The sequence below is a fragment of the Salmo salar genome, chromosome 03, assembly GCF_965601325.2.
Source record: "Salmo salar chromosome 03, fSalSal1, whole genome shotgun sequence".
NCBI lineage: Eukaryota > Metazoa > Chordata > Actinopteri > Salmoniformes > Salmonidae > Salmo > Salmo salar.
In genome coordinates, this window is record NC_138293.1 from 69830798 (window position 1) to 69858388 (window position 27591).

The 27591-nt window shown below is 43.2% G+C and overlaps 1 protein-coding gene across 1 annotated transcript; it reads left to right on the top strand.

Annotated features, from left to right (window-relative positions):
• Positions 1-6467: 6467 nt before the first annotated feature.
• On the top strand, positions 6468-17979 carry LOC106601355 (uncharacterized). The gene is made up of 2 exons (XM_014193513.3): positions 6468-6802; positions 13948-17979. The coding sequence occupies exon 2, from the start codon at positions 14457-14459 to the stop codon at positions 16167-16169; it is 1713 nt and encodes a 570-aa protein (XP_014048988.2). The 5' UTR covers positions 6468-6802; positions 13948-14456; the 3' UTR covers positions 16170-17979.
• The last annotated feature ends 9612 nt before the right edge of the window (positions 17980-27591 follow it).

Below are 27591 nucleotides of genomic sequence, written 5' to 3' on the forward strand. Positions count from 1 at the left end.
TATTTTTGTCTCGTTTTGATTATACAATTTCTAATCATCTAAAAGTCAAGCAGCCACTTGATCAGGGATGGCAACATACAGTACCAGGGATGGGCAGCGGCCTGTGAGCCCATTCAATCTGACCCGCGGGAGGTTTGAGTAAAAAGAAAATGTGTGCGACCCTCTGCTGAATTTTGAAATCCCAATGTGGCCCTCGAGCAAAAATGATTTCCCACCCCTGACTTGATCCTCCCACTGTTAGGATACTATTATATCCACCAAAGCGTGCATTATCATAGATTTCCTCCATGTATTAAGTCAATGAGAAAACAACATGTTGCAGTCTAAATGTCTCCACTTACACTGTGGAAATATGTATCCTGTTTTTTAAAATAATGTCTCTTGCTTTGTCTCACATTATCTAACAGATGGAGTAATTGTTCTACAATGACTCAAAGATTTCTTCAGGGATTAAGTAGCAGCCTTTTGAGAACATATTTCATCAGTAAGCACAAAAGTCAACCGTTTAGTTTATGCAACCTAAATGAATATCCTCTGTCACATATTTCTCCTGTCTGAGACCTAACTTACACATAGCTAAGTATGTAGGAAGAGCAGCAGTGCCAGACAGATTGGACAGGTGAGACTATAGAGCTTTGTCTATCCAGACAGGAGCAATTGAGTCCTGAGGGGTGGAGTCTGCATGCCAGTCATGAGCTTGTGTGTATTAGAGGCCACAGCTAGAGGAACTGCAATTATAGTCATTACAGGGGATTTCAGGGGATGTGGGTGGTATGAGCTAGACTGGGCCTGAAGACACATTCACATTAACAAAATAAGATTTCATAACAAAATGAATTACACTCCCTGCACGGCACCCATAGGTTCACTCATCATGCATATGCTTTACTAAGAGCTTTACCTACTTAGTCTCAAATGTGTCATACCAATGACCTTTAAAACCTAGAATTTGTCTGAACATTATTAATTTCCCATATGAAATCCCTTGACAAACCAAAGCAGATCAGAGCGTGGTCATAAATATAATAGCATAATAACTTTAGAAACCACCAGGTGCCAGCAAAGACTACCATTTGTTGAGTAGGCTAGCTGATGGTGCTATTGTTGTCACTCAGAGCACGCGCTATAGATCGTGACATAGTAGCCTGTGTGTTTATTTCAGTGTCACAGATTTTATTTGGTGCAAGTGTAGTGGCAAAATTACACCAAGGTTTAATTGCTATGTCACTTAATAACAACACTCAACCCATCAAGTCATTTAATTATTATTTGCCCCTAGTAACCAACCCGTGTCTACATTGAATGAGATAGGCCTATCTAAACCAGCATGTGTGTCAATGTGAACAAGTCAAATCAATCAAGATGAAGAGAAAACAAGCCGACATTAGACCTCTGTAGAGGCTCCATGTACTCCATGTATCCACCAGTGCAGAACATCTTCCATTCACTGAGCCCTGTGCTGTTCCAATCTCATTACAACGGAGAGGCTCTCCTCAACCTGCAACTGGATTCACAGGTTCCTCAGTCAAATTGGGGATTCCTGTAGTGAGAGTGGGAGGAAGAGGAAGGGTGGGGGTGGAGGTGGAGGAGAGGAGTGAGGCTAGTTAATGAAGCTACTACTGCATCAGCTCACTACTACACAACCACCCCCAATAACACACCCCTTAAACCGCAACCCCCCTGCTACTCCCCTCTCCATTCTGTCCCCGCTGTTTTTCAGCAGGAGATAACGCCGGTTGCTAGGCAGGAAGTGCGACAGTTGCCATGGGAACCCATGCATACGTAGCTAGGAGGGGGAGTGGTTGGGTGGGGTGGGGTACAGAGGGAGTGGGGGGGGGGGCTTCAAGTTCACGGCCAATGCTTCAGCTCTGAACAAAGAGGAATGGGAGAGAGAGGGGTATAATGGAAGCATGGCGGTGCTTGGCCCATGTTTGGGGTTCTCTCCAGATGATGAGATGTGGCTCAGTTGGTAGAGCATGGTGTGTGCAACGCCAGGGTTGTGGGTTCAATTACCACGGGGGGCCAGTACAAAAATAAAAATAAATAAATAAATGCATGAAAGGAAATGTATGCATTCACTACTGTAAGTCGCTCTGGATAAGAGCGTCTGCTAAATGACTAAAATGTAAATGTAATGTAAAATGCAATAAGTGGCATCTTCAGATAAACAGCAATTACTAGACATAGAAAAATGAAGACCAATCCTCTAAGCCTCCATATAACCCAAATTAGTGAAACATCTATATGCATTTGCTCTCAAGGTTGTTTCTATCATTGACATGTATGAGGAAGGTATTGCTGCATGCTCGCTACCTCCATTCATTATCCACAATACAAAGAAACACAAAGAAAACCTATCACGAATGGTGAGTCAACCTGCTCATTTGTGAAACAAATGAGACATATGGAGGCGCACTTACAGTGAGGGAAAAAAGTATTTGATCCCCTGCTGATTTTGTACGTTTGCCCACTGACAAAGAAATGATCAGTCTATAATTTTAATGGTAGGTTTATTTGAACAGTGAGAGACAGAATAACAACAAATAAATCCAGAAAAACGCATGTCAAAAATGTTCGAAAATGATTTGCATTTTAATGAGGGAAATAAGTATTTGACCCCTCTGCAAAACATGACTTAGTACTTGGTGGCAAAACCTTTGTTGGCAATCACAGAGGTCAGATGTTTCTTGTAGTTGGCCACCAGGTTTGCACACATCTCAGGAGGGATTTCGTCCCACTCCTCTTTGCAGATCTTCTCCAAGTCATTTAGGTTTCGAGGCTGACGTTTGGCAACTCGAACATTCAGCTCCCTCCACAGATTTTCTATGGGATTAAGGTCTGGAGACTGGCTAGGCCACTCCAGGACCTTAATGTGCTTCTTCTTGAGCCACTCCTTTGTTGCCTTGGCCATGTGTTTTGGGTCATTGTCATGCTGGAATACCCATCCTCGACCCATTTTCAATGCCCTGGCTGAGGGAAGGAGGTTCTCACCCAAGATTTGACGGTACATGGCCCCGTCCATCGTCCCTTTGATGCGGTGAAGTTGTCCTGTCCCCTTAGCAGAAAAACACCCCCAAACCATAATGTTTCCACCTCCATGTTTGATGGTGGGGAGGGTGTTCTTGGGGTCATAGGCAGCATTCCTCCTCCTCCAAACACGGCGAGTTGAGTTGATGCCAAAGAGCTCCATTTTGGTCTCATCTGACCACAACACTTTCACCCAGTTGTCCTCTGAATCATTCAGATGTTCATTGGCAAACTTCAGACGGGCATGTATATGTGCTTTCTTAAGCAGGGGGACCTTGCGGGCGCTGCAGGATTTCAGTTCTTCATGGCGTAGTGTGTTACCAATTGTTTTCTTGGTGACTATGGTCCCAGCTGCCTTGAGATCATTGACAAGATCCTCCCGTGTAGTTCTGTGCTGATTCCTCACCGTTCTCATGATCATTGCAACTCCACGAGGTGAGATCTTGCATGGAGCCCCAGGCCGAGGGATATTGACAGTTCTTTTGTGTTTCTTCCATTTGCGAATAATCGCACCAATTGTTGTCACCTTCTCACCAAGCTGCTTGGCGATGGTCTTGTAGCCCATTCCAGCCTTGTGTAGGTCTACAATCTTGTCCCTGACATCCTTGGAGAGCTCTTTGGTCTTGGCCATGGTGGAGAGTAAAGACACCTGGGAGCCAGAAATCTTTCTGATTGAGAGGGGGTCAAATACTTATTTCCCTCATTAAAATGCAAATCAATTTATAACATTTTTGACATGCGTTTTTCTGGATTTTGTTGTTGTTATTCTGTCTCTCATTGTTCAAATAAACCTACCTTTAAAATTATAGACTGATCATTTCTTTGTCAGTGGGCAAATGTACAAAATCAGCAGGGGATCAAATACTTTTTTCCCTCACTGTATGTCTGTGACTCTGTGGTCAATAGCACAATGATACACAATAAAATGCATGGCATTGCAGGTAGATCCACAAAGTGCATTTGAAAGCTCAAGTGGGTTGGTTGAAAAAAGAGAGAAAGAGAGAGAGTAAGACAGAGACAGAGAGCATATGCTGAACAAACACTGAGCCTTAAGTCAGACTTCAACGCTCCATGTCCTGCTGCTCTCTCCGGCCACATGAGAAGGAACCAGGGCCTTGAAGATAATGAGAGAGATCAAATAAAAGCATCTGCAATTGGAAACAGCCCTCTAGGCATCCAGCCAGTCCTTTTGTTCCAATCAAAACTGCCGTGGACACAACAAAATGCATTAAATAATACCGTTATTGCTCCAGTTGTTTCCATGGCTCTCTGTGATGCAAGACAGAACAGGCACAGGTTGTAAGGTCAGATAGTGGAGGGCAGATGGACTGGAGAGAGGAAGAGGATGTAATCATCACAAAAGCACAGGAGGTCACAGACTACCTCCTAACCATGAGCCTGTCCCACCAGGAATTCATTTACCAGAAAAAAAGAAGAATGAGAGTGAAAATGAGCAGTCAATATTCCCCTTGCTGTAACTACATGGCATCTTCATATCCAGCTAGGACATAGGCCTAGGCCTAACATATATTGCTCATTCCAAGTGAAGATATGCATTAAATGAGCAAAAGGATATGGATATTTCAGACAAATCATTTTTGTCAAGGGTCACAGATTACATTCCAAAAGTCTAAACTCCATTTCAATCATTTCACCCTGTCATTACTGTATTGGATAACACATTTCTTAACTGGCAATAACAGCAATAAATAAAATTGCAGTCATATTTTAGTTCACTATTTGGGAAGTACCAAAAACACACAAATTCAACCAATGTGTTACAATTGTGTATTTAAAACTATGTAAAGTGCTACCTTCTATATGGTGTAAGATGACAGGGGGCTTTAATGATCAACTAAGACTTTCTTTACTGAATGGTGTGCATTGTACATTTCATGCAAAACATGACAAATCGTGTGTCATAAGAGGGAGGATGCTAATAAAGTAGCCTACAGTATAAAGAGCTTTCAATGTCTTTATCAGATGAGAATGAGGTACTGAGCTCTTGAGATTCAAGCGGTTATGCAAAAACTGTAACCAGATGCATCGAACCACAAGGCCACAGCTGCTGGAAATGAGAGCCAATGTCACAACAAAATCAGATAACTTAAAGACTCAAATTAGCATGACATGTTACGTTTGGTATGGTTGCATTTTATTTATTTTTTACATTTTAGTCACTTAGCTGATGCTCTTATCCAGAGCGACTTACAGTAGTGAGTGCATACATTTTTTTTTTTTTTTGTAGGGTGGATCGGTGGGCATGTAACGCGTGTTCGAATCTCATCACAAACAACTTGAACATTTGAGCTAATTAGCAACTATTTATTACTTTTTAGCTACATCCTTCCCCAAACCCTAACTTTAACCCTTTAACCTAACTCCTAACCTTCACCTCACAGAAAGAAGGCTGCTGAGGGGAGAACAACTCATAATAATGTCTGGAAAGGAGTTAATGGAATGGTATCAAACACATGGAAACCATGTGTTTGATGAGTTCAATACCATTCAATTAATTCCGTTCCAGATATTACTATCAGCCCGTTCTCCCCAATTAAGGTGCCACCAACCTCCTGTGCTTAACCCTAACCTTAACCCCTAACTCTAACCCCTAGCCTAGCTCACATTAGCCACCTAGCTAACATTAGCGTTAGCCACCTAGCTAATGTTATCCACAACAAATTGGAATTCGTAACATATCAAATGAATTGCAAATTTGTAACATATTGTACGAATTGCAATTCGTAACATATCATATGAATTGCAATTGGTAACATATCATACGAAATGTAATTCGGAACACATCATACGAAATGGATGATTGAAATCCACAAATGAATACATACCATATCAAACATAACATCGCTAATTTGAGTGTCCTGGATTTTCGTTTACTATATTATGTCTACCCCTGAATCCAGGTTGCAGCGATGTGCATGTCACAATTGTATGTGGATATGTCACAATTGTAACTGACCATTGTAGCTCCTGATAAATGTCTCTGACTGGATTCAAACCCATGTCACCTGCTCCACGTTAAGCTAAAGCCCATGCATTCAATCTTCTGAATATGAAGAAAGAACTACTCATGTGCTAATGAGGGACAAAGTGAATAGATTTTGGTTTGCTCATTAGAATAAAGCTGAAAAAATAAAGCTATATTTAAAAGGGCGAAACTGAGCCGTCTGGAGTAATTAGGCCTATCCATTCAATAAAGGGGCACACATTTCTCCCCCAAACAACAGCTGTTGGATACAATTGTTTCTTTATATATCTTCTGCTGAAGCCTTGTTTCTAAAAATGTCTCCCCACCGTTCCATTTTTCCAAGTCTCTCTCTCACTATTAACCTAATTAGGGGTATCTCACCCTACATCTCAGCAAGTCCCTCCCCTCTCTCCTCTTCCCCATCTCTCTGCAACAGAATTCGAAGGAGAAGAAAGGGGAGGGGGCACATACAGCGCGAGCGAGAAACAAAACGTGACTAGGCACCCAAAGACTTCTGTTATGCAACTACTGACCTACTAACATACAATTGGAGACATTTAGAGAGCGAGGAGGAAATTGTAGCAAGTCCCTAACGTAATAAGATAACAGATTCAAAATAAGCGACACAGAATTCATGCTCACATACAGGCACTAATCACAGAGCTCGCACTGTACTTGAAGGACGATCGCACATTTGAATTCGATAGTAGTCGGAAATAGGAATTGTTGAACAGAAGCGTGGCTGTTATATTAGACTTCGCACTGTGGTCTTTTATTTACACATACAAGGTAAGCATTTATTTTATATGGATTGCCTATAAATGTCCCGTCGATTCATGTGTATAATGTGACTTATTATTATCGAAAACAATTCAATCCAATTGTTTAATAATACCAATTTCTGTGTTACTTAGTGGCACTTCGATTAGACTTTTCATCTAATCGAAGTCACTGATCATCACTGATACATTGTTGCAAACATTTTGGCACAACGGGAAGTGTTTATAATGTTGGTGACGGACGTTGAACCATATGTAGGTTCTGTCAATGCGAGGCGTTTTAGTGGCAGAATGTATAGGGCATGATAAGGGGGAGCATGGAATTCCTTCAGAACAAGGAACGCTGGGTGGCAGGGGCCACAGAAAACACACTTATTTGGAGTAGCTTCGTTTTCCCCCATCATAGTAGAGTTTTGAAAATATTGAAAGATACAATAACTTAAAATACGTTAAAATTATTGATCTTTAGATTAATTCCTCTATTCTTTAGTAAAAAAATTATGGACATTTATTTCAGCAACATAAATTAATTTACCAATTGTAAATTATATAAAGACAATTGTATATATATAATATTACCATTGTAATTGAAACGCTTGTGAGTTAAAAGGACACTGTTAAGACTTGGAACGGCACCATTATGGCACGAAACGTGTCTTTTTGGGTAAGGCTATGAGTCCATGGGAGACAACTGGAAAAAATTCCCTGTCGGTCTACACCTGGACTCAGGGTTAGACGTAAACATAGTAAATCTAAATTCAGGACACTTCAATTAGTATGTTGTGTTTCGTATGGTATGTATTCATTTGTGGATGTGAATCATCCATTTCGTATGATAAATTCCGATTCCAATTCGTATGATATGTTACGAATTACAGTTAGTTGTGGCTGTTAGCTAGGTGGCTAATGTTAACATTAGCTAAGTGGCGAACATTAGCTAGCTAGGGGTTATGGCTAAGGTTAACTTTAGGTTAAAGGTTAGGGGAAGGGTTAGCAAATATGCTAAGTAGTTGACAAGTATTGAAAGTAGTTGCTAAAGTTGCCCATTATGAGATTCAAACACGCAACCTTTGGGTTGCTAGACGTTCGCTTTATACGCCCACCCATCCACACTACTTTTGTTTTTGCCTTAAGTAACCATCTGTGTTTGTAACCATACCAAGCGTAACATGTACTTATTTTAGTGTCCCGGATTTAAATTTACTATGTTACGTCTAGTGTATCAGACCAGTCTAGTCTGAGGTCACACTTCTCTCCATCACATGTAGTTATTTGTGAAAGGTTAGCCAACCCGTTAACCCTTCCCCTGCTCAGTGGGGCAAACTGAATCTAGAGTAAAGGCTACTGGAATATTGTGCTGTCCTACATATCTGAAAACATTGTTTTGGATATGAATGATAATCTAAAGTATTGGCTGTTTCTGTAAGGTGAGCTGGATATACTGGGCATGTTTATTTCTGTCCTTATTTAGGCTACTGGGTCAAATGTGAGCCTATCTCAAAGTTTTGACAAGTTGTTGGATTAGCCTATGGGTAGCAAATGCAACAGGGCAACAAGCTATGTGCAAGAAACTTGCTTTTGCCTTGAATGACTTCCCCAGGGATCTGTTATAATATGCAAAATGTACATTTATCAGATACACCACAAAGAGTAGTGGTATGTTGAAGAGGGCTAAAAAAACATGTGATGTGATGTGGATATGTGCCTGCCGTGTAGGCTATTAGTTATATTGGGAAACAATTTTAGACAATGTAACGCTCTACAGCGACTATGTAACATGCATTATAGTTTACAATTCCGTATCAGCAACACTGTTGTGCACTGCATGTCCATCTCAACGTTTAACCTATGCTGTTATTAGGCTACATGCATATAAGAATTAATACTGAACACACACTTGTTGTAACTTGTCTTATAAAAGACCATCCTGCTCAGTCTGTATGTTGAAAGTACCCCCACACTGCACGTGGGAATGACTGTGGAATGAGTGCCCACGCCCGGTGCCCGCAGCTCATGCATTTGTTGTTTAGTGATGGCATGCGCACTTGTGTCTTGCCTACTTTTGGTGCTGCGGTAAGGGTGTAGGCTATTCATGTTTTCTTGAAAAGTCATACCGAAATTATATCTCACAAAAAGTTTATCAATACCATATAGTTTAGAATATAGCCTATGGTACAGGTGTGCTATGGTACAGGTGTGCTATGCACAATGGGAAATTACGCAAAGCATTTGGTTATGCGTTCAATTGTTGTAACACATTGCACTAAAGGCTCTAGTAATGGTGCGGGTTGCATAATAAATAATTTAAGTAATAAAACATATGGGTAGGGGAGATGATGCAATCAGCGGAAACCCATAGCCTCTATTGTGCTTTGCTGAGGAGGGTTAATTGGTTGGCGCATAAGGTGGACCGCTATGCCAGCTCCAAATGTAGGTCACATTAGTCATAACGGGGAGGGGATGTGCTGCAGAGCCCCCTATAATACCAGAATAAAAACCTAACAAAATGAATCCTAGCTGACTTAACAAAGACACCCAACCAATTCATGCAGAACAGAAACACTGATGGGCAGCAGATAAACGCACCTAATAAACATTTGGGTTTCCTTCATATCGTAGTGATACACAATTAGAAACATAGTCATTTAGCCTTTATACATTCAGGTTTCCTTCATATCGTAGTGATACACAATTAGAAACATAGTCATTTAGCCTTTATACATTCAGGTTTCCTTCATATCGTAGTGATACACAATTAGAAACATATTCATTTAGCCTTTATACATTCAGGTTTCCTTTATATCGTAGTGATACACAATTAGAAACATATTCATTTAGCCTTTATACATTTTCTTCAATCCTCAACTTTCTGTACCACACCCCTTTCCATAAATTGCAATGCAATGATCAGCTAGTATATTCCTTATTGTATTAGTAGGCTATTGCTAAAAACATGGTAATAACATGGCTATAATTATCATGAGGATGAGATTACCTTTGTTTCACTAGAGCAGCGTGCACAATGTCTTGTTTCACTCCTATTGTAGTTGATGGTAAACAATGTGGAGTGGGGTTTATTCTGACCCGCCTGACATTCTCAGGGTTTCCTGGCACAATAAAAGATAATGAAGGATAGAGTAGGTGCTTTGTTATTGAGCTGCTGTGGCTGGGAGGGAGAGGCAGAGAAGTAGGCCAAGGGAGCACATGTGACTGGGAAACACATGGACTGCACTGGGTCACTCTTTTTTTCCCCCTGTATAACAGAGGCTGATATGGCTGTGTTTATAGAACAAGGAGTTGGCTTGGAACTTCGCCTGCATGTCCAAGAATTTGTACTTTTTCTTGGGAAGATAAACCCAGTCTTGGAATCAGGGATGGCCGATATTTGGGGAGACCCCTTCTACGATGTGCTACTCCAAATATCGTGATATCCGATATTATCGCTCTGCACCGTTAATGACTAAATCATTCTAGACTGTGCAATTTTTGTACTTATTTACAATGGTATAGTCACATTCTCATTAAATAATCTTAGTGTTGACGGGAAAAAATAAGGCTCAGTTAATTAATTTAGACTTAATTTTCAACATATTGATACAGCACATCACGATATATCATCAATGTCAAATGTCACTATTCTATTTAATCATATATCAGCCCAACCCTACTTGGAATTTTGGAAAAAGCCATCTATTTGCATTCTTCCCATTTTTCCCCAGTGGGGGCAGCTCAGTTCCTGTCTCAGTGAAAATTGGCACCCCAGTCTGGGGGCCTCCTCCTTATTTTACACCTGCTCCCATTACTTTAAGAGCTCAACAAAAACAAGCTTTTGCACTCAAGCCCCACCATATATAGCTTTGTGTGGTTGTTTGGACCCAATAATTGTAAATGGCATACATTTAGATTCTCTTTGATCACTTCACAAATGTAACCAAGCCCTTTCCTGTGGTAGAATTACTTTATATTTCTTAAGTATAACAAGGATGTGTTTTAAACAGTTCTATCAGTAACAGATGCAGCTTTTTGTTCACCTTTTATCATGAAATTGGACATAGAATTCATTATGGTCTTCCACAAGCGTAGGAGTGTTCCATTGAAACACAGAGCCTCGTAAGCATATTAGATGGGTCAAAAGGGATGCAGTAGAATGTCTTACTATTTGACATTTGTTCTGGCAGGTCACACTACATTTGTCATAAAAACGCATGAACCTTTCATTGGCAATCACTATCTCAGTACCCTGCGGTAAGTTATAAGATACACAAATGAAGTGGATAGGTTTGATGCTTAGATGTTCTGATTAACAGGTAAGGGTGGCACGCTGTGCTTCGGTGGGATACACACTTATTATGATGCTCTATTCCTGTAGCAGTAGTGGGAGACTAAGAGCTTGTGATGCATTAATCAGCAAACACTCCAGCTCCATTCATGTCTCCAGATAATTCCAGCCGCCCGCAGAGGAGATGAGCAGCTTATTTTTTTTTTAAGTCAATCTGTTTGTGCAGTGTAAGTGTGTTGTTCGATGAGGGATTGATGTTGACATGATTAGTTTCCCCCTTTTTTTAAATAAAAAATAAAACACTTTTGTTGCCATGGGTGATATGTTGTTAACGCTGGTACAGTACCCCGTTTGTTTACATCCTGCGAGGTGCTATCATCTGAGCTCATTTTCCCCTTTCTTTTGTCTACCTTCTCGCAATCTCTTTGTCCCTCTCTCCATGCATCTTTCACCTCTATAAATAGAGAACTCTCTAATTCTCTGTTTCTCTCTCCCTGCCTCACCCGTGGTTCCACTGACCTATATTCCAGCTAGTCAGAGCCAGGGTTTACTGAGTGGTCCCTGGTTTCTGTGGTCTTTCCACTCTTTCCCTCCTGCCCCTGAGCCACACACAAATGGCGTGTGGGAATGAGGACCTTAAAGTACTGCATTTAGCAGTGTAAGATCAGGCCCTGTCTCAACCATTTTTCCAGGCATAATCGTAGCCTGTATCCCTATTTAGTCTCTACTGGGACCCAAATGACCCATACCTAGAAGGCTTGTCATCATTTTGTGGGAAGCAAAACATTTTGAATTAAAAAACTAGGGGTGTAATATCCCATCTAGATTTGGCTCGTTTTGTTGCTGAATTGTGCCTGGAAAGAGAAATTGGTGTTGAACCCACATTTGAAAAGTGTAGAGCAATTGGTAGTTACATAATTTTGCCCCAGACTCCAGGGAGAATATAACCCATGGAAAAGACAGATTATGAGATTACAGAGGCAGAGAGAATCAGTGTGTCTCAACTCATGTTATTCAGTAAGAAAATGAGAATAAATGAGGCAGGAAGGAAACAACTCCTGTTGGCCAGCAACTAATTTGATTTAAGTAATTTGATTTAAAGCATACAAGACCAGTTTAATGGAACCATGTAACAAGGGAACATAGTCTGAATGAGTTATCTCAGAAATGTTCCAGGAAGAATCCATCCTCAGATCCCTGTTCAATTCCTTTGCTTGCCTCAAGTCACCTTTATGGAATGTCATTTATATTGAAGCAGTTAGTCAGCAACACAGATAAAATAGGCTAACTGGTACACAACCAGCAGAGACAAATTGGAAACATGAAAAGAGACACTGGAAAAGCCATTTGGCTTATTCATGAAAATCATACTTAAGAGGTTTGGCTAGTGACACATCTATCTCTGTTTACCTCATTACCAGGAGAGTCCCTGTTGAGCAGGTTCCCAGACACTTCATAGTTATAAGGCTGACCACCCTGATGTCATAATTCAAGAGAGCTTGGCACATTCTCCAGCCCCCTCCTTCATGAGACTTGACCTATATTCATTAATTTACCCACCCATATCCTTATCCGCCCTTACCTTAAAATCCCGTGCCCTCTCCACCTCTTTTCCTTGGCGGGGAACCTTTGTCTTCATTCACTGCCAGGAACTGGTTGTCCAAATAGAATATGAATCTTTACGGTTATTACACTTACAGTAAATTCTCCAATTCATGATAATTTCTATGTAAACGAAGTGGGCTGTTTCTTAATATGGTTGTTTTGGAATCTTTGTTCCTGACCCAGAATTCTAAAATGGAATGAGGGGAACCCTGCACCCACTGCACATGGGTGATTCACTGTTCTGTCTCTTAAAATAAATCTGCCTGAAAGACTATTTAGAACAGCCATGAAATAAGTCACAAATGGCTGTTTAAAGCTTACAAATTAAATTTCCAATCATTCCATGTGTTCGAATGATGTAATTTCGGGTAGTGTTACTGTTTCTGAGTTTACATGGTAATCATGTGCTCTCGACTTAGTTGCCAGACACGCAGTTATGATTACAAAGGTGGAGGAATAATGTCACAAATAGCAAATGTGTAATGTCTTACTCAGAAAAAGATAGTAACTCAGAAACGACTATATTGGCCTCATGTTTATTACACCATGCAAGTCAACGTCAACATGCAGGGCTAAACACGTCCACATGCTTCCCAGCCAAAACAGTTCGGAAGAGTTTGTACATACATTGTGTAAGGGTACAGAATCATTTCATGCACATTTTCTCATTGAGAAATACTGCACCAAACACCTCAGTTATATGTAAAATTGTGCGACTAACATCTCCTCTGCAAAAACGGCAAAATTAATGACAGATTTCTTGATTTATCATAGATTCATTCTGACTATTTTGAGGAAGTGTATACTGGCTATGGCGTCTAAAAATGGACAAAGTACTATTGGCGCTTTTTTTTCTAGTTTTCCAAGCGAAGGTATTTTAAGGGAGTATGCAAGCACACTCGTTCGGTTCGGCAAGGCGCCAGCCGAACTGAAGCATGCTGACACCTTCAGGGGTCATGGACCACCGACAGAGAAGCTCAATAGAAGGGCCATGAGGTCAGACAGTGGTTACTAGGGTCTAGTGGTTGCCAGGTGTAACAATTCAGTCAAAGCCAGACATGCAGAACATAGATGAAAGCAGGAGGATGTGAGAAGGAGCGTATTATTAATTATTCCTCAAAATTCTTTGATCACCAGGCATGCCAAAAACTAAAATGGACTTCATTAACAATGACATAAAGAAGATATTATTCCTTCAATCTGAATGCATAGTGGTCGACAGCAGTCCACGAGGATTAAGAGTTTTGCCTTTTCTTTCTTTGTCTCCTCAGCCTTTCTTCTTGCAACCTACTGGAGAAGGAGAGAGGAGGCAGCGCTCCTCCCAAGAGACTGACAAGCCGAGATAGACTGAGTGACCTACATCCTGCAACACGCCTGGAGCAGTAGAGCACTTCTCTGTCTGCTCAGCACAGCGCTCTCGCAAAAATATTGAAAAACAAAACAGAGAAAAGAAGGTTAGAGAATTGCTCAGTGAAGCTTGTCACATTCTCCACTCCAGGAACTCTTTTTTTTTCTCTACAAGGCAGCTTTGACCCAGTTTTCTGTGAGAAAGCTGAAGAGACTTGCCTAGAGAAAGGCTGAACATACACTGGATAAATGAGGGGAATTAACGCAGAGTTCCACCGTTTCTTGATCTTCTTGGCCAGTTTAGACACTTGAACTATAAGCTCATTCATTCACTGACAAATAGCTGAATCCCACTCTTTCTTATCACCCCATTCCTTGAGTTTCCTTTCCAGTGGTTGTAGCAATATTCCAAACTGTCCTCCACCGAGCAACAATGGAATGCCTGAATTCACAACTCCAATCAGCAAGCTCAAAAAAGAACCCGGACAGCCTAGAGACATACTCTAACTACGAAGAGTCTCTTCCATCGCCTCAAGGAACCCCCTCTCGCCAGGGGCGTCTCGTCAAGCCCAGCATGAGTTGCAGACGCAAGCGTGAGTTCATCTCTGATGAAAAGAAGGATGCATCCTACTGGGAGAAGCGCCGTAAGAACAACGAGGCGGCCAAACGCTCCAGGGAGAAGCGACGACTGAACGACATGGTGTTGGAAAACCGCGTCATGGTGCTGAATGACGAGAACTGCCGCCTGAAGACGGAGCTGCTGCAGCTGAAGCTGCGCTTTGGCCTTATCACCACTGCCTCCTACATGGAGAAGAGCCAGCAGCTCACTAGTGGAGGTAACAATGGAGGCAACGGGAGATCCTCCACATCCAATTACTACTCCAGCGGCTACTCCAGCAGCTCCCAGGTGATGATGAACTCTGACTCCTCGGAGACTGAGCAGTCAGGCAGCGGGGGGGGGCATAGTCAACTGGTGACGTACTCCCCCCATGGGTCCCTTTCAGACATGTCAGACGGGTCCTCCCGGGACAGCCCAGAGCCTACGGTCTACGGGATCAAGCAGGAGGAAAGCAGCCTGGAGATGGACATTGGAAGCAGCATGTTCAACGTCCACCATAGCCTGTCCTCCACACATCACCAGGAGGAGATGGAGTCGGTCTACCACAGCCAACAGCACCACTCCCACTCCTACCACCACCAGGAGAGCATCACAAGCCAGACCAGTCAGGTCCCTCCACCCACCCAACAGAGGAGTGTCATCCTCTACCGCTCCAGTAGTGCCTCCTACCCTGGGGAGAGCCAAAGGCAGCAGGACATAGATCAACAGACAGCCCAACAGCAGAGTTCTCAGGCCGGTCATCTGGCCCAGGCTCGAGAGAGCCACACGGAGAGCTCAGAGAGACTGGCAGAGGTGACCAAGCAGATGGAGAGGAAGACACTAGACTCCCCTCCGTACCACTACTCAGACTGCCACAGCGAGGCAGCAGAGAGGCAGGTGTACAGAGCTTTGCAACAGGAGCAAAAGACCCAGACGGGCCTCGCTCCAGACATCCTCCAAAAACAGGAGGCAGTCACGTCCCATCTGTACCACAACCAGGCTAGTCACTGCTATCTTAGCGCCCAGGACGAGGAGCCCCCCATACTGACCTATGAGGGCGGGGCCAGGAGTGAGGCGTACTACCAAGAACACTCAACCTCAGGCAAAGAAACCTCCTCTAGTGACAATGACCCCCGCAGCTCTGACAAGGATGCCTCCACGGACGACGAGTCCCCATCCTCCTCCTTCTCTGATGCCGGGAGTTACCTCCAGCACCTGTCTGTCTCACACCAGCCAGGGTCCCCTCTGCCCTCCCCGCAGGGCTCCTCCCAATGCCAAAGCGGGGACACCCAGGCAGAGGTTAAGGGCACTGCCCTGCCTCACAAACTGCGTCTCAAACACAAAGCCATGAGCTCCCAGCAGGACTCTCCCACCACCCCTCCTCCTTCCTCTATCCTACCCCTGCCCCAGCACCCTTACCTGGCCCTCACGCAGCAGCAGATCGGCAAAGAGAGGGAGAGTGAGAGCCAGCCCCCCACAGGGTTCTATAAGCAGCCGTCCTCAGCTGAGTCAAGGAAGGAGAGTGGGAAAAAGGAGTCGTCAAGCTGACGCCGTAACAACAGACGAGACTAAGTGCCTATAGAACACTTGAGGGCAACACAAATTTGTTGAGGTTCCTTACATTGTGAGGTGTCTCTGATGCTGCCTTAGATCAAAATACGCTCTTTCCCTTTCCCCTCCTCAATCTCAATCCACTATCATCCCTTTACCTCATCTACACCTCCCTCACCTTCATGTCCTGGGACTAAAATGCTGGACTGAAGCCCAAAACAGGGCTGGACTTCTGGGGGAACAGTATTCTATGTGTATATATTGTATATACACTTTTCAGTTCCTGCATCTTCTCCATAATTACAGAAGGACTTTTGTTTATAAATGAGAGGAGGGATGAAACTCTTTCATATCATTTTTCGTCAAACCACAGTTGGTCATTTCAAATGAGAATATAAGTTGACCATTATTGGAACTATATTGTCAGCTTTCAGTGCCCCTCCTATGGTGCACATCTGGCGTTAGACAAACATAGCAGCAACATTCTGGGAACATTCCCTTGACCAAAGATGCAACACAATGAGAAGTTCCATCCCTCTTCCCTAACCCTACCTCTACCAATCCATATTTCCCTTCCCATCTCCATGATCTCACACAGCCCATCCATTACCTGTCTTTTTCAAGCACTTGGTTTGTATATTACTGTAAATATACCAATAATTTATAAATATATATTTTTGAAGAAAACAAACAAAAAATGTCACAACAATGCGACAAACTGTTGAGGCAAGAAAGGACTTGGACGTTATCATCCTGTTTTTGTCAGAATTACTGTACAGTCACATTGTGTCTACTGTTGCAAACTCCATTTAAATTAAAAAGCCTTTAATCTAATCACTTTATCTCTGTTTACAGAACCATGGCCCATAGCTTTTGAAATGCAGCTTACCTGTTATTACAGTAGATCTTTAAGATCTTAGACAGCATTCAATCAAGGTCAATCTGAGACAGAACTAGGCTGCTGGCCTAAAGTTGAACATCATCAACAGTCTAGACTTCCACATCTCTTAGCCCAATGTATTTATTCCTATGCCCACCACTGCAGAAAAGCCAATAGGAACATAGACTAAAATATGAATGTGTATAAACTTTAAGGTATAAAAGCTCAAGTTAAAATGATATCTGTATGATATTTTAACTCTGAGTGAGGCGACCTAGTCTCCTCTGTAAATCAACACACTACACAATGCACTGAGCTCAGAACCTCAGGCTTCTGACCTGACGTCGATCCACTGCCCTAGAGACACGGAGTTAAACCCAGATACTAGGTAATTGGATCTCTGAAACAGAGGCTAATTTACTATATTAATCACAAATAGCCCATGACATTAGAAAAACCTGGTTTAGAATAATCAGAGCTATTGCAATTAAGTTTTGTAAAAACCAAGGTCGAGCTCTACATTTTTAATGAAATAGGGATTTCCCCTTTTTCTAATGTGCCTCTGTAGTGTAATACATGGGGCATCCACCCCCGGCCTTTATTTTCCTCGTATTGGGTGACAGTGAGAAGCCTGCACTGTACCACCCAGTTTTATAAAGTATATGTACCATGTTTAGCTTTTTTGCCACTTGTGTATAAATGTAAAGCTTTCCCTCTCTCAGACAACACTGTAATGTTAATGTCATTGTTTTATTTTCTGATAAGTGTTGTTCTGTTATTATCTTCGTGTGTCTTTCTCCTATTGACCGTGATGATGTATTTGCGCCATACCCCCATCCTCCCTTTTTTCAATGTATTTTAAATCAGTGATGCTTGTGTTTTTGCTGATGGTTTTATGAAAACGATTAAAAAAGGACAAAAAAGATACAGACGAGACTTGTGTGGTGTGTAGCAGTAGGTGGTGTCTAGGTCGCCACCACCCCTTCTTTTTGACATGGCTGTGTATGTACAGACACTAATATTCATCATGGAAGATGGATGCATTTCAAGATTGAAAACAATAAAAAAGATGTTGAATTTCTCAACATATCGTAATAATATTGTCAGATTTCTCCTTTCTTTACTCTTGTCTATGGGGGATACACACAGTTCATGATGGGTCTGATTGAAAAGCAGCTGTGCATATGCCAGACAGATAAAGACCAAAACCTCCCTGTAGTTATCACTTGATACTGAATACAAACTGGTTCATAGGTTAGTTATAACACTGCAAAGAATAATAATAACCATATGCTAGCTAGTGTAATAAACAAACTATAATTTATACAGAGCAGCTGCTGACAACCAACATTCTTCTATGGTCATTTGAATCACTGCCTACTAATTGAACACAGCCACAAAGCAGAGCCGCGAGGTACAATGATTAGACAGACACAATCTAAATCAAGGCAAGACACAAATGATAGCCTAAACTAGGTGTTTGTAACCACAGGCATGTTTAACAGAGACTCTGAGTCCTCATCTCTTTTTGCAGGTGTGGGGACACCCTGTTTCCAGTCCTCACAAATAGCTTGGTTACAGTCACTCCCTGGGCTCCTTACTTTCCTGACACACAGGATTAATTTGAAATGAGAGGAGCTTTGGAGTGACACACTGACACACATTTTCTAGACAGACCGCCTTTCCGACCTCCCTGATGTAACAGTGGCCTACTTCCTGCCGCTAACTCTCTATAAGCCCGCGGACCTACGCACGCAGGGCAGAGATGTCCCGTACGACCACACTAAACACACAAACGCCCTCAGATGTATGCGCACACGCATACACCTACAGATTATGACCCCCCAACGGAACGGAGGACCTCTCTTATGCCCCAGTCCACTTTATAAAGTCCTCATTCAACCTGACACAAACCACATTACACAGAGGGAAAACTGGACAAGCTTCCTCTCCTTCTCTAAGCCCAGTCCTAACATACCTCTCAGCCTATTCTCAGGCTCTCGCTCAGCAGGCATGTCCATGGCTCTTTGACCTACAAAGTAAGTGCAGAAATAGTTCATCCCTGCTGCCAACTCTCCAGGCTCAAGTTCAGTGTCACTGCAGACCTGTAATGAGAAGAATACATGGGGCTGTGAATCAAGGCAGAGCCCAGTGGGGCAGCTTCTTTTCCTCATCCCATCTTCTCTGCCGCCCTCCCAAAACACACAACAACAAGGTTATGTTCATAACAACACAAAGACAAAGGAAGGGAGTGACCTGGACTAAGCCTGAAAACAAAGCAGCTCTTTGAGGGCTGACACACCTCAATGCCCTTCACAAACGCACGCGCACACAACATATTTTTGACTTGCGTTCAGCCCATGCTTGGTCTGGGTGGTGCGACTGATGTCACCCTGCAATAGTGTCAAGGTGACATTCCCTGACAACTGCAGCACTCGTCTACTGGATTCTGCTGTGTTAGCCCTTTTCCTGATTTGATTGGCGCACATGATCGCTTCCATAAACAGGTTAGGAGAAAAGTAGGTCAATGTGAGAGAGTGGAACGAGAGAAGGAGGTAGGCATGAGGAAAGGAGGGAGAGAGGAGAGAGAGGTGGGGGCTGGAGGGGACTGGATGTGCGTGTCACAAAATGATTCCTGCAGAATAGACCTCCTGGCAACCAGAGCACAAACAAGGCTCTCCAGTTACCTGGCTGTCCCTCCCAGCCTGGGGAAGAGGGTCAGTGGAGCAGCCAGCGTGGGAGGGGGCCACAGGATTACACAGCCCTGTCTCATGTCCAGTGTGACACGCTGCAACCTTTTCACACATTTCTGGGGCAGGTTGCAGACACCTCTGGGTTTCACAGCAGGGGCAAATCAAAGTCAGGTATTAATGTTATAGAGTGGAATTCCCCCAGCTTCTACAGCACGCAACACCTGAACCACACGCTGCGGTTGTGAAAGACATATGGACCGACTCGTTTGATGAAAGACATGTATTTAATGGTTAATTCGTGTTTTTTTTTATGTGAGGAAAATACAGGTATTGAACTTGAGTCCAAACCACTACTTAACCCCTGCTCAGCTGTGGTAAGCGACAACTACAACCCGGATTCAAAACCACCCACTGCCATCAGGTCCTACCATGCACACACACACACACAGTACAAAAAATGGCATGCATAGTCGCGCCTCTCCGCTGTTGACAAGACCACATTTTTCCACAAGGCATGACCTAAAAGGGGCAATCCTTACAGTTTATTATTTGGAAAAAAAACTCTAGCATGGCTGTTATCATACACGGATGGAATAAACATCAATATCAAATAAACATGCACTTATACAAATCTCTGTTTTGGAAACAGTACTCAAAGGTTACATGGCTCATGCTTTAATATCCTGGTATTGTTTGCCTCTAGGCATCAAATCAAAAGAGCATTGGAATTGAATGGAAAGATTCAAAACATTCCTTGCAATAGACATACATCTAGTTGTGCAAAAAACGTGAGTAGGTGGGAGGCAGGGGAGAGGGAATGAGGGGCTGTGTGTTACGTAACGGTTACGCAACATAACAGCCCTCAAACTGGTCCAGAGCGGCTCAGTGAATAGACCTGGGGAGTGGCCCATCTCAAGGTCTACTTCTAACCCCTCCCTCCCTGCGTTCAGACCCACTCCTCTCCAGTTACAACCCAACCTCCAATCACAAGCTTCACTCACGTAGGTGTGTCTATTGACGTGATATAAGGAGGAGTGTCGTAATGTAAATAAGATAAACGATATGGTTTATACACTGAGTATACAAAGCATTAAGAACTGTTCTTTCCAAGACGTAGGCTGACCAGGTGAATCCAGGTTAAAGCATTGGTGTTAACATGTGCCAGCATCCCTGTGGAACGCTTTCGACACCTTGTAGAGTCCATGCCCCACAAATTGAGGCTGTTCTGAGGGCAAAAGTATTTCAATGATATGTTGGGGTGTTCATTTATTTAATTTCACTTTAGTCGAGTGCCGGAGTCCTGGAATTGAATGGTAGGCAGTTGAGGGCTAGAGATATGACAAAGGAATAAGAGCTCACACTTGACTATCATTTCTCACTAAGGACCTACGGGCTCCCAAATCTGTAGCCTCAGGCACTGTGGTGCTGGGAGTCTTCCAGTGCCAGCACCCCCTCTGTGAGACAGAACACAGCAGAGCTGGACTGAATCAGTGTATCAACTGCAGAGACAGTCTTGCTCTTATGTAACCATATAATGTAGCTCTTATTAGAAAGTAGGTCAGAATATATAAAAGAGAGAGGGGAACATGTGGGAAACTGAGGGTGAGAGAGAGGCCTACATGGGGAATCAGGGGATAAGCGAGGGAGAGAAGAGATAGAAATGGTTTAAAGAATTGAGAAAGAGAGAGAGAGAGAGCAATGGGGAAAGGAGGGGCAGTAATGGAGCAGAGCATAAGTCTGAGTAATAACAAAGAGCTGGCTGTGTTTCTTACCCCTGAGTTTTCTTCCTGTTGGACCAGAGGAGAGCTTCATGAGCTCAGAGGCCATGCGTCACCTAACAGGTGGTGGTGCCCCACCCAAACAACCCTCCCTCTCAGCCAGGTGATCTCTGCTGTTTGGGTTACCCTTAGCAGGGGGACAATGGAGAGATTGTGGGCCTCATGACAGGGCTTCTCTCCTCCATGGCCTCATGTTATACTGGGAAGGAATTCCCCTACAGAGATGTGCTTGGCTACATAAACTAGTACAGCATTATCAATATGACGCAACTTATTATGCACAACAAAAACAAATGTGATGTTGAAAACGTTCAAAAGTTATCTTGAAAAGCACTAATAGATACTATTACTACATTAGTAGACATTTCCGAGACAATATTGAAACTGTCACTATCACGTCCTAGTCTAAAGTGTGATCATTTGCAACTTACAAAAACAAAAGCAGGCAAGCAGCACTATAAAAGTAATCAAAGTCATAAACAGGACTCTGATAATCTCATTCAAACATATACTTTATGGTCATCATAATAGTTTATGATACACATTAAAATGTCAGAATAACCGGTAATGTAGAATGGTTTATTATGCAACCAGATACAACAACAACTGGCAATCAATCAGATATGAAGTTTGTTACTGAGATCAGGGCATACGTCAGACCTAGTTTTGGTGGGGCCTTGGCAATCCTCCAAAAATGTGTACAATATGCCTGTGAACAGGCAATTTATGAAGGGATTACTGATCTGGTGTAGAAAACATTACGGGAGGATTAAACAACCTGCTACTGTGTGTTGAGTAACACAGGGCTCTGTGTTTCGGTGTGAAGTGTTACATAGTGTTGTTTTCCATTCATATGGCTCAGTTTGGGAGCCCAGAGCATAGTTCCTCAGCCTGGTCATGGTTGTGTGCATGTGCATGTGTGCAGCGTGTGTGTGCATGTGTGCATAGGCGTCATGCCCATAGGGGGCACAGGGGCACATGCCCCCTTAAGATTTGTCCTGTTTAAAAAATGTTTTAAACAGGACACATTTTGTTTTTTTCTCTCTGTAATACTAGGCTACTAGCCACTTAGCAATTTTAGGAAGTTGGCTTTAGCTAGCCCAGATAGCTTCCCAATTTCCAAACCTCATAACTAGCTACCAAGAAACTATTTTCATTTTGCTATCAATCAAGTTTGCTGGCAAGGTTGGTAGATTTTAGAACATGGGTATTCAACCGGAGGTCCGTTATATTAGGAACACCTTCCTAATATTGAGTTGCCCTCAGAACAGCCTCAATTTGTCTGGTCATGGACTCTACAAGGTGTAGAACCCGTTCCTTAGGGATGTTGGACCATGTTGATTCCAATGCTTCCCACAGTTGTGTCAAGTTGACTGGATGTCCTTTGGGTGGTGGACAATTCTTGATACACACAGAACACTGTGGAGCGTGAAAAACTCAGCAGCACTTAAATATTTTGTCTTGCCCATTCACCTGCTGAATGGCACACATACACAATCCATTACTCAACTGTCTTCTCACCTTCATCTACACTGATTGAAGTGGATTTAACAGGCGACATCAACCTTAACCCAAAAACCTAACCTTAACCCTAAACCTAACCCTAAAACTAAACCTAGCTCCTAACCCGTAACGTAAATCTAACCCTAACACTAATTCTAACCTTAACCCTAAACCTCATAGAAATAGCATTTGACCAACTGGGGACCAACGAAATGTCCCCAGTTGGTCCAATTTTTGTTTGTTTACTATTCTTGTGGGGACTTCTGGTCCTGGCCTGACCCGAGGAAGAGTAGCAGCTAATGGGGATCCATAATAAATACAAATATAACAGACTAGTAGAAAATAAGGGCATATCTTCTAATATTGAGCAAATTACACTAATTGGAGCTAATTACACTTGCTGTAACTGCGAGTACTCTGGCTGCTGGCAAGCTTTCTTGACTTGGACATTAACGTTTGTCAAATCAAATTTTATTTGTCACATATGTCGAATACAACAGGTGTAGACCTTACAGTGAAATGCTTACTTACGAGCCCTTAACCAACAATGCAGTTAAGAAAAATACCTAAAAAAATAAGAAATAAAAGTAGCAAATAATTAAAGAGCAGCAGTAAAATAACAATAGTGAGTCTATATACGGGGGTACCGGTACAGAGTCAATGTGTGGGGGCAATGGGTAGTCGAGGTAATTGAGGTAATATGTACATGTAGGTAGAGTTATTAAAGTGACTACGCATAAATAATAACAGAGAATAGCAGCAGCATAAAAGGGGGGGGGGGGGGGAAATGCAAATAGTCTGGGTAGCCATTTGATTAGATGTTCACGAGTCTTATGGCTTGGGAGTAGAAGCTGTTTAGAAGCCTCTTGGACCTAGACTTGGCGCTCCGGTACCGCTTGCCACAGTTTATAACTTTGGTGACAATATTTTTAGCCTTTCTCTGACACCGCCTAGTATATAGGTCCTGGATGGCAGGAAGCTTGGCCCCAGTGATGTACTGGGTCGTACACACTACCCTCTGTAGCACCTTACAGTCAGATGCTGAGCAGTTGCCATACCAGGCAGTGATGCAACCCGTCAGGATGCTCTCGATGGTGCAGCTGTAGAACCTTTTGAGGATCTGAGAACCCATGTCAAATCTTTTCAGTCTCCTGAGGGGGAATAGGTTTTGTCGTTCCCTCTTCACGACTGTCTTGGTGTGCTTGGACCATGTTAGTTTGTTGGTGATGTGGACGCCAAGGAACTTGAAGCTCTCAACCTGCTCCACTACAGCCCCGTCGATGAGAATGGGGCGTGCTCGGTCCTCCTTTTCCTGTAGTCCACAATCATCTCCTTTGTCTTGATCATGTTGAGGGAGAGGTTGTTATCCTTGCATCACACGGCCAGGACTCTGACCTCCTCCCTATAGGCTGTCCCATCGTTGTCAGTGATCAGGCCTACCACTGTTGTGTCATCAGCAAACTTAACAATGGTGTTGGAGTCGTGCCTGGCCATGCAGTCATGAGTGAACAGGGAGTACAGGAGGGGACTGAGCACGCACCCCTGAGGGGCCCCTGTGTTGAGGATCAGCGTGGCGGATGTGTTGTTAACTATCCTTACCACCAGGGGGCAGCCCGTCAGGAAGTCCAGGATCCAGTTGCAGAGGGAGGTGTTTAGTCTCAGGCTCCTTAGCTTAGTGATGATCTTTGAGGGCACAATGGTGTTGAACACTGGGCTGTAGTCAATGAACAGCATTCTCATATAGGTGTTCCTTTTGTCCAGGTGTGAAAGGGCAGTGTGGAGTGCAATGGAGATTGCATCATCTGTGGATCTGTTGGGGAGGTATGCAAATTGGAGTGGGTCTAAGGTTTCTGGCATAATAGTGTTGATGTGAGCCATGACTAGCCTTTCAAAGCACTTCATGGCTACAGACGTGAGTGCTACGGGTCGGTAGTCATTTAGGCAGGATACCTTAGTATTCTTGGGCACAAGGACTATGGTGGTCTGCATGAAACATGTTGGTATGACAGACTCGGACAGGGAGAGGTTGAAAATGTCAGTGAAGACACTTGCCAGTTGGTCAGCGCATGCTCGGAGTACAGTCGTGGCCAAAAGTTGAGAATGACACAAATATTAATTTCCACAAAGTTTGCTGCTTCAGGGTCTTTAGATATTTTTGTCAGATGTTACTATGGAATACTGAAGTATAATTATAAGCATTTCATACATGTCAAAGGATTTTATTGACAATTACATGAAGTTGATGCAAAGAGTCAATATTTGCAATGTTGACCCTTCTTTTTCAAGACCTCTGCAATCCGCCCTGGCATGCTGTCAATTAACTTCTGGGCCACATCCTGACTGTTGGCAGCCCATTCTTGCATAATCAATGCTTGGAGTTTGTCAGAATTTGTGGGTTTTTGTTTGTCCAGCCGCCTCTTTAAGATTGACCACAAATTCTCAATGGGATTAAGGTCTGGGGAGTTTCCTGGCCATGGACCCAAAATATCGATGTTTTGTTCCCCGAGCCACTTAGTTATCACTTTTGCCTTATGGTAAGGTGCTCCATCATGCTGGAAAAGGCATTGTTCGTCACCAAACTGTTCCTGGATGGTTGGGAGAAGTTGCTCTCGGAGGATGTGTTGGTACCATCCTTTAATCAGGCAAAATTGTGAGTGAGCCCACTCCCTTGGCTGAGAAGCAACCCCACACATGAATGGTCTCAGGATGCTTTACTGTTGGCATGACACAGGACTGATGGTAGCGCTCACCTTGTCTTCTCCGGACAAGCTTTTCTCCGGATGCCCCAAACAATCGGAAAGGGGATTCATCAGAGAAAATGACTTTACCCCAGTCCTTAGCAGTCCAATCCCAGTACCTTTTGCGGAATATCAGTCAGTCCCTGATGTTTTTCATGGAGAGAAGTGGCTTCTTTTCTGCCCTTCTTGACACCAGGCCATCCTACAAAAGTCTTCGTCTCACTATGTGTGCAGATGCACTCACACCTGCCTGCTGCCATTCCTGAGCAAGCTCTGTACTGATGGTGCCCCGATCCCGCAGCTGAATCAATTTTAGGAGACGGTCCTGGCGCTTGCTGGACTTTCTTGGGCGCCCTGAAGCCTTCTGCAGAAATGCAGTGGAATTTTTGGGGGGATTCAGATCATTTGCATGGCAAAGAGGGACTTTGCAATTAATTGAAATTCATCTGATCACTCTTTATAACATTCTGGAGTATATGCAAATTGCCATCATACAAACTGAGGCAGCAGACTTTGTGAAAATTAATATTTGTGTCATTCTCAAAACTTTTGCCCACGACTGTACACGTCCATATGGCCCTGCGGCCTTGTGAATGTTGACCTGTTTAAAGGTCTTACTCACATCGGCTGCGGAGAGCATGATCACACAGTCTTCTGGAACAGCTGGTGCGCTCATGCATGTTTCAGTGTTATTTGCCTCGAAGCGAGCATAGAAGTAGTTTAGCTCATCTGGTAGGCTCGTGTCACTGGGCAGCTCTCGGCTGTGCTTCACTTTGTAGTCTGTAATAGTTTGCAAGCCCTGCCACATCCGACGAATGTTGGAGCCGGTGTAGTATGATTCGATCGTAATCCTGTATTGACGCTTTGCCTGTTTGATGGTTTGTCGGAGGGCATAGCGGGATTTCTCCTAAACTTCCAGGTTAGAGTCCCGCTCCTTGAAAGCAGCAGCTCCACCCTTTAGCTCTGTACGGATGTTGCCTGTAATCCATGGCTTCTGGTTGGGGTATGTACGTACAGTCCCTGTGGAGACAACGTCATCGATGCACTTATTGATGAAGCCAGTGACTGATGTGGTGTACTCTTCAATGCCATTGGATGAATCCCGGAACATATTCCAGTCTGTGCTAGCAAAACAGTCCTGTAGCTTAGCACTTTCTTCATCTGACCACTTTCTTTTGACCGAGTCACTGATGCTACCTGCTTTAATTTTTGCTTTTAAGCAGGAATCAGGAGGATAGAATTATGGTCAGATTTGCCAAATGGAGGGCGAGGGGGAGCTTTGTATGCGTCTCTGTATGTGGAGTAAAGGTGGTCTAGAGTTTTTTTCCCTCTGGTTGCACATTTAACATGCTGGTAGAAATTAGGTCAAACGAATTTAAGTTTTCTTGCATTAAAGTCCCTGGCCACTAGGAGTGCCGCCTCTGGATGAACATTTTCCTGTTTGCTTATGGCCGTATATCGCTAATTGAGTGGGGTTTTAGTGCCAGCATCGGTTTGTGGTGGTAAATAGACAGATACGAAGAATGTAGATGAAAACTCCCTAGGTAGTGCGGTCTACAGCTTATCATGAGATACTCTACCTCAGGCGAGCTAAACCTTGAGACTTCCTTAGATATCGTGGACCAGCTGTTATTTAGAAATATTCGTAGATCGCCACCCCTTGTCTTACCAGAGGCTGTTGTTCTATCCTGCCGATACAGTGTATAACCCGCAAGCTGTATGTTATTCATGTCGTCGTTCAGCCACAACTTGGTGAAACATAGGATATTACAGATTTTAATGTCCCGTTGGTAGGATATACGTGCTTGTAGTTCATCCACTTTATTA

Excerpts from the sequence above, each read along its gene's own strand:
- LOC106601355 (XM_014193513.3), top strand. The coding sequence starts at position 14,457 with ATGGAATGCCTGAATTCACAACTCCAATCAGCAAGCTCAAAAAAGAAC.